This window comes from Pleurodeles waltl, chromosome 4_1, assembly GCF_031143425.1.
Source record: "Pleurodeles waltl isolate 20211129_DDA chromosome 4_1, aPleWal1.hap1.20221129, whole genome shotgun sequence".
NCBI classification, from domain to species: Eukaryota; Metazoa; Chordata; class Amphibia; order Caudata; family Salamandridae; genus Pleurodeles; species Pleurodeles waltl.
This window is the reverse complement of record NC_090442.1, coordinates 811,859,524-811,868,031: the sequence shown is the minus strand read 5'-3', so window position 1 is coordinate 811,868,031 and position 8,508 is coordinate 811,859,524. Positions and strand designations below refer to the sequence as shown.

General features: G+C 45.3%; 1 protein-coding gene across 3 annotated transcripts in view; it reads left to right on the top strand.

Moving 5' to 3' along the window:
• The first annotated feature begins 5,416 nt into the window (after positions 1-5,416).
• LOC138288194 (coiled-coil domain-containing protein 107-like) overlaps positions 5,417-8,508 on the top strand; it is a 139,426-nt gene continuing 136,334 nt past the window's right edge. The window contains exon 1 of one of the 3 annotated variants that reach the window (XM_069229542.1): positions 5,417-5,681. In XM_069229542.1, the coding sequence (XP_069085643.1) occupies positions 5,534-5,681 (148 nt within the window). In that variant the 5' untranslated portion in view covers positions 5,417-5,533. Of the gene's footprint in view, positions 5,793-8,508 lie in introns of all 3 variants that reach the window. The other 2 variants (XM_069229543.1, XM_069229544.1) reach the window with 2 other exon arrangements.

Below are 8,508 nucleotides of genomic sequence, written 5' to 3'. Positions count from 1 at the left end.
GGGCTCCCAGTGTGTTGGTGTGGGGTACCACCAGAGACCTCCCCCTTATCATTCACATTCACCGAATATAGAGCACCAAAGTGTTCCTCCCACTTATCTGGTGCAATGTTACAGCACCTCAAAGTACCCAATTCATCAGTTCCATCTGATATTATGGCCCAGAAGGCATAATTATCTCTTAGCTTCAATGCCTTAAGTAGCTTTTGCCATCTTTCATCATCTCTTTCTTTCCTTGCCACCCTTTAAGCCTTTTTATACATTGCTCGTGTGAACTTAATATCTGCTTGATTACATTCGCTTATGGCTGTTACCAGCGCTCGCTTAGCCATCCTACAATCCCAATTAAACCAATATGAATGTTTTTCTCCCGATCTATGGCTGCCTCTGTATTCACTAGAGAAAATCAATTTAAGTTTATCAAACAGTAGACTATGAGTTTGTAAAAAAATAGTTGGGTCTACATGCAGATCTTCAAATTCATTTAAAAACTGTACAAACCACTCATAGATCTCAGCATGCGCTTCCCGATCAGCCAGGACTCTAGGCCACATTACTCGTCGTAGATTATTAGAGATACTGGGTTCTGGCAGGTCTGAAAGTCCCTTGTTGGGGGACCTAACAAATTTCCCTTCATTAAGCCATACTGCTAGCGGGCATTGGTCACTCTCAGTGGTGCTAAGTACCTCCATATCTACCAGATCTGGCCATAATCGCACACCCAACAAGATATAATCAATCACACTCCTCTGGTGCCCTCTGCTAAAAGTGGGTGCTCGCGCTTGATCCGAGTTTGTTCTCCCATTACAGGTACGCAGCCCGTGGGCCGCCACCATTGCCACTATCTGCAGGGCCATGTGGGAAAGATGACTTATTGGCCTACCCACCAGCTGTGGGTCACCCCATTGCTCATCCTCTTCCCTGATTACCATGTTGAGGGCAAGACACAGTTGAAATAAGGTATTGAAGTCACCAGCCACTATTAGGCTCGACTTACTTTTCTAAGTTTCCACTAGAATTTCAAGCATGGCCAAAAACTGAGGACTCTCTGCTGGTTAAGTACATGCCTACACATTTAATATAACCAAGGTTAATCCCCTTGGGAATCGTAAGCGAATGCCCATTAGGTTGGGGGAGTCTATCCTCAGTAATTCATGCCTGCAGACTATGTCATTTCTGATGAAGATCATAAGTCCCCCCATTGTCTGGCTCATTTTCCTTGGTGGCAGGACCTCAACGCTATAAGTGGTAAATCCTCTAACAAAACCTTGTTAACAGACCATGTTTCTTGGAACACACAGACATCATATTTCCCTGTTAGGGAGTTCCACGCTTTGTCGGCTACATTAGGGTTCACCCCTGCCACGTTCCAGGAGATTAGTGATAAGTTTGTCCTGTATTCAGCCACCTTTTTGGGAGGATCACCCCTTTGTCCATTACCCATCGATATACAAGATGCCCCCCTAACGGAGCCTCTAGGGTTGATTCGGTGACAGCTGGTCCTTGGGGTGTAAAAGTTCCCCTATCCTTCCGTAACCCCAAAGGACCTAGTCAGTCTAACTGGTCTAGTGTGGATAGTGGGTAATAACGGTTCCGAATAGGTACCTTAAAGGTAGTATTTTGTATACCCCCAGTTTGTAGTGATCGATATTGTTCAGACAGTATATTTCCAAAACCCCTTGCTACTGGGGGATAAAGGAAACCCAGGGGTAGCACTCTAATACCCCCCATTCACTTGGCTTTTAGCACCAATCATATTTAACAGGGATTGGACAGTGCTAGGTGATTTATACAGCAGCTTTTGGTGTAGGACCCACCCACGCCACCCTTTGGGTAATGAGAATTTCCTCACAGAGGACCTGTGGCCAGCCCGACTATTTCTGTAACCAGTGTGCAACTTTATTTAGTAATGAGTTATGCGACTCACTTGTTCCTCTAGGTAACTGAGGAACACTCTCTAGGATGATAATGTAGGGGGTACACTCTGGAGGAATGCTAGGTTGTATATCAGAGGTGACATTACGCAAACACACAGACCCAGCTTCCTCAGATACACTGCCACGATCTCCTACCCCTTCCTCATCGCCCACACGGTGTCCGCTACTTGGGTGTTGGAAAAGTCCCTTAGGGGGTTAATTAAATACAGGTGGACCTCTTCCTTTCCTTGTTTTTGGTGGATCGACGATTCCTCTCTGTTCCCTCTCGGGTGCACTCTCTGGGTGTCAGGGATTCCACCTGGCTCATGGGTCCTGCCACAACCTCCCTCCCTAGGCTTGGTAAAGGGATCTCTGTTTTCGTGGCTAAACTCAAATTGTTTAATCATAGCCTCTATCGAGTTAAGACGCTCGATTTGAGGCTGCAATTTTAAGTCAAGGATGCTACATAATTTTTCTTCCATCAGTACAAACATCTCCCCCTGAGCCTGCTCTCGTCCCTGCCCCTTCCAATTATCTGCCCCCTCTTTTTTAGAATGGATGGAGCATTGGGCTGCCCCCTCTTTTTTGGAAGGAATAAAGCGTTGGGCTGCCAACTAGATACTACCACAACTTAAGCAATTATCATTCCTTTCAGGATCTGGTCGTGTCCTCTTCTCTCTTGTAACCAGCTCATCGCCTGTATTATTTGTGGGAACTAAATCCTGGGCTCCAAACTCAAGGGGATCAAACTCCTGCCTCTGAGCCTGATCTGGCTTGCCCACGTCCCCCTGAATCCCAACTGCCACGGAGTCATCACGGGGCATCACCTCACTACTACCTCCCCTCCCAACCAGCTATTCATCATTAGAATCTCTTATTAAAGAGGCCCTCAGTGCCCCCAGGGGCAGGGAACGTACGGAGGATACAGAAAGCTGAAGCTCTGCCAGCTCAATTTCCTTATTGATTATCCCCACAGCCCTTGCTATAAATGTGTCCATACTCAACTTGCAGGGACCTACTTGACCTTATAAAGTTTGTAGGGCCGGGAGCGGCAATGCAAGTTGTCTTATGAAAAGATGTCTTAGCTCTAGGCATGCTGCAAGATTAAAGTAAGGGGCCCCAGCAAGCACCACCCAGAGGCTCAAGCACTTATCTCCTAGCAAACTTCCTACTGCTCATGAGATTGCAAATAAGGATCGAATAAGTAAAATGGCCACATCCTGGGATTTTGAAGGAAGGAGCATATGCTTATGTAGTAATGACTGTGATGGGGAGGTCGGACGAGGCGGTAATAACTGGCTTCTGGATAACATTGTTATAACACGTGCCTACGCAAGATCCCATTTGAATTCTAACTTATAGACGTCGCTCACCATTATGTGTTGGGTATAGCACAGTTGCAGACAAACAAATGATTACTCCCATTGTGTGTGCTCCATAGTTTAATAGCACTGTACGGTAGCTCCTTCTAATAAAATGGTACCCAAATGCAATTTCACATTTTTTTACTATTGCAACACTAGGAAAGGGAAATTCACTCAATGAAAACAAAATGAGATTAGTAAACCACAATCTTTGTTTTAATAGAAATGTGACAGTTGCAAATCTGAAGAAAAATGGGACAATAATTCTGAAACAAAATGCTTGATTTCTAATGATAAAATATAACATTTGTATTTGAAACAACTAACCTTTTAAAGAACCCATCAATTGTCTCCGGTTCTTCCCTACTCCTAGGCACAATAATGGTTTGAAACCTACAGAGCTGGCCTGGGAACCCAAAGCAGCCCTGGCAAATTTTGTCAGACCAGGCCCGATAGGGTACACAGCAAGCAAGACTGACCACTACAATGGGACTTGGGGGGACAGTGACTGAGGGTTCTTCCCTGCAAGAAAATTTGGGGAAATTTTTCAAAAATGGTGCATTCTATAACACGTTTTTCATTATACATTCAATTGTATTAGCATTTAAAGCATGGTAAATGATGACCTCACAGTTTACAGGATACAGCAATACTTACTGGGCTCTTCAATGATTCCCTCACCATCATCCTCTAACAGTGCCTCTCATCTCTCCATAGCCACTCTCTCACAAGTATTTCATTTGTTTTATAGCATCTCTCTTACCAGCCTCCCAGGGAAACGCCAGAGGGTTCAGCCAGTCCATCCTTGGAAACCTATGAATTCAGTCTTCTTAAAGGGAAGGCTTTAATGCTGTTTTGTCTAGTAGCATGGTGCTACAGCTGTACTTTCAGAGAACTCAGATGACACTATGGTTTTTGTAAGCACTCCACTGGTTTCAAATTGTTTTCCCTCTTACTGAATCCCTGTACATTGATTGTTACCATTAAGTAGATTCATCTTTGGGAAGAATCATATCCACAACTCCCAGATTGTAACTGTTAGGTGTCAGCTTTGGATCAGTAGAAGACGGCAAGCCACTGAAAGCTTGAGCCAGGCTTGAGCCTCAAGCCTGGCTCTGGCTCAGCTCAAGGTCCTTGTTGGCACCTCAAATCCATAAAGAGCCAAGCTTTTGTGTGGTTTCTGCCTGCCTCCTTTCCTTTACCCTGGGTGTGGCATTACGGCCAGCGCTGTCAGTTTTAGTACTGGGCAACCAAGTTCGAGTCTTGGCGTCAGCTCAACATCCTGTGACTCTAAGCAAATCATTTACATTCCCCAGCCCTATAAATGGGGGTGACCTTATGTAATGTAACTGGTGTTCGTGTAAAGCACTCCAATACTTTGGATGGTGTTAGCGCTATATAAAAAAAGTCCACAAAGAGGTCAAAACAAAGCCTTAACATGAGGAAAGAAACACCAGTTTACTAGCTGTTTTGCCGAAAGTGAAACCAGAAAACCTGGATAAACTGTGGCTTCACTGCTTAAATAGTGTGAATTTAGGCAAATATTTGATTTCACCAAAACTATTTTCATTATCTCATATTTCAATCCTGAATTCATTATACCACTTGTACAAAAACCTATTTGTTTGATTGAATAGACTATAAGGTTTCTCTTAATAATCTGGGCCACTACATGTTTTACGAGACTATTGTCTTGCCTCTTAGTTCACTGATAGTCCATATGTAATCACTTCTAATAAAGTACTTTACAGTGCAGTGCCATAATGTGGCGTATTAATCTTGCACGTGTTCATGAAATAAACTTTTTTGAATTCTGAAGAAAGGTTATCACATTTTACGTCGTGTGCTGTATGATTTACACAGCAAAGCAAACATGTTCAGGGCTCTAAGATAGGAGCACGGGGCCTCCTTGTAAACTTGTCGGCTCGCCCAGCTCTACGTCTACCTGCTCGATAATCAAATAACACCAACCTAAAACTCGCTTTGCTATTAACTCTTTCGTAAACCGCTTTCGCTCAAGCTAAAAAAAAAAACCACTAGAACGCCTATTTCTAAAAATCTTTGTTAGATAAACAGTTCCAGGCTTCGAGGGTGTGGCTTAAATAAAGAGACGCTCTTGCGCCCTATGAGAAATCGATAGGTTTTCCCACAGCCAAAATGGCGGTTGCTCCACCTACACGAACGCACCAGTCATTGCTGTGCTAGTGTGTGTATCTCCGGGCTGAAGCCCGAACTCACGCCTGCGAGAGACCTGCCATGGTACTTTCCTTCTTGCAGCAGGTGCTGGTGTGCTCCCTGCTAGTGCTATGCGTAGGCCTGTTCATTCCAAGGATGCTGGGAGGAAGCAGAAATCCGCGGACCCCCGCTTCCGGCCCTGGTCGTCTCCAACAGCCGCCGCCCACAGGTAGTTAGGAGAGGAGTAGTGTTCTTAAAACAAGTCGTACGGCCGTGAAAATGATTAGAATTCTCGCGATTACATCGTCGGCTGAACCAGACCGCTAGTTTGGGGGGAAAGGTATTTATTTATTAGTAAAGCACAGTATAACAACAAATCTAGCCGCTCCGGAGACAAATCTCCAGTAGATAAACCATGTATTCCAATGTAACTATTATATACAGAGAGCTCCTCAAGTTTGCCGTTTTATGGTATGCGTATTAAACATTATAATGTGGTAATATATTTTCACCTTTGTTTAGTGGCCGCCTGAAATATATTCTGGACACACACAAAATGTTAAGTATGCAATATGCTATCTGCTCAACTTTCAAAACGCTTACATACTAGAAACACAAAGACGTAATATGAAAACAAGTATTTGTGGAACGGAATTACCCATGAGCAACACATTTTACTACAGTTTCCCGCAGTAACGTGAGCAGAGAAATTCACCACTATTCATTTGAAAAGTGCTTAAGGCTTAATTAATATATAATGAAAAAATATTTATTGCACTTAAACTCAGGCCATTTTTGCAAACTGTGCATGGTCTCCCTCGATGATCTTTGACCGCATATATCTCCACCTGGGCAGCATGGTAGTTATCTTACTTTAAATCTCAACCGCAGACGTTCCCCATCTATTTTTCATGCAGTACCTCGATCCTATCAAAGCTCCCCGAGTGTCAAGACATACAGGGGGTCATTCTGACCCTGGCGGTCTTTGACCGCCAGGGCGGAGGACCGCGGGAGCACCGCCGACAGGCCGGCGGTGCTCCAATGGGGATTCCGACCGCGGCGGTAAAGCCGCGGTCGGACCGGCACCACTGGCGGGCTCCCGCCAGTGTACCGCGGCCCCATTGAATCCTCCACGGCGGCGCAGCTTGCTGCACCGCCGCGGGGATTCCGACCCCCCCTACCGCCATCCAGATCCCGGCGGTCCGACCGCCGTGATCCGGATGGCGGTAGGGGGGGGTCGCGGGGCCCCTGGGGGCCCCTGCAGTGCCCATGCCACTGGCATGGGCATTGCAGGGGCCCCCGTAAGAGGGCCCCTACATGTATTTCACTGTCTGCTGTGCAGACAGTGAAATACGCGACGGGTGCAACTGCACCCGTCGCACAGCTTCCACTCCGCCGGCTCGATTCCGAGCCGGCTTCATCGTGGAAGCCTCTTTCCCGCTGGGCTGGCGGGCGGTCTGAAGGCGACCGCCCGCCAGCCCAGCGGGAAAGTCAGAATTACCGCGGCGGTCTTTCGACCGCGGAACGGTAATCTGACGGCGGGACTTTGGCGGGCGGCCTCCGCCGCCCGCCAAGGTCAGAATGAGGGCCACAGTGTATTTTTAAAGCGGTACTAAAGTCTTGGGTTGTACCATGTCTCTTTAAATGTGCAAAGCATTGCATCCTTGCCAAGATGAACTTGACCATGATAATACTGATGGGCTGTGCACTTTACAACCACAATTTTCTCAGTTAACTGCAATGCATTCATTAGACTATGAATTCTCTCATCATTTCGAATGGTTGATGCTGAAGTAATCATAAAACCTCGCTGGTGCCATAACTGCCTCAAGTCATGAACAACACCAAATCCATATTGACTATCTGTGAATATTGTCAGATACGCAGCATGCTCTTGTAAGTGCAACTAATACAGCTACTTGTGCAGAAATAACTCCTTGAAGCCATGATACTCTGACTACTCCTGTGATGGTGCGGACTGCATAACCAGCTCTCATTGTCTCTTAAAACAGGAGCCATCAACAAATACAACTTGATCATTCTCCTCTAAAGGAATACACTGAATATCAGGTCTGGGTTTGGTGCATAGCTCGACATTGAGGCAGTCATGATCCACTTCATTAACATCATTTGAAACATTACCAGGTTACGATGTAACTGGGTTCAGAGTCGAACACGTATTGGATGAACCAAGAATTAAGAACTCATAACGGGTAAGACAGGCACCAGTCAAATAATGGGTTTTGGTTCGGGAGAAAAGGACCTCAAATGAATGTGGGACATAACCAGTTAAATGCTTGCACCAGTGGAAGCCACATCTTTTAAACAGCCAGGCAAAGCTGCAGCGACAGAATCAAATGTGGCAGAAAAATATGCCACAAGCTGTTCGTTCCTCCATGCGACTGTGTCAAAACACTAAGCACAACCATCCCGTTCATGACAAAACAGTAAAAGGCTTTTCATGTATTCAGGCATTCCCAAACCTGGAGCACTGCACAAACTTTCTCTCAACTCAGTGAAAGCTTTCATGCACTCTTTAGCAAATAGAACTGGGTCTTTAACTTCTTTGTGTGTTAATTTCTGCAGTGGTTTGGGAGTTACTTACAAATTTGGGATCCACTGGCTACAGAAGCTCACCATGTCCAAAAACATTCTGACATCTTTCTGTGTAAATGGAGGATTCATATGCATAATAGTCGCAACTTTCTCTCGGGACACTTTCCTTGCACCTTTCTCAGTTTGGTGACACCAATACCTTAGTTTCTTCTGTCAATACTGTAATTTGGTAGGGGGAAATCTTATGTCAGTTTTTGCCCAAATGACTCAACAACGCTATAGTATCTTGTCTGCAAGCTTCACGTGTATTAGATGCAACCATCCAATCATAAATGTATTGCACCAATGCAGGCTGAAATGGCATGATTAGGGACTCTAGATTTTTTTTTCAGGGTCAGATTAAAATGGTTGAAGATTCTGAGAACCCCTGTGGAGTATGCCTTAATGCATACACTCGGTTTCTGACTTTGAATGAGGAAAGAAACAGACTATATTCGTGT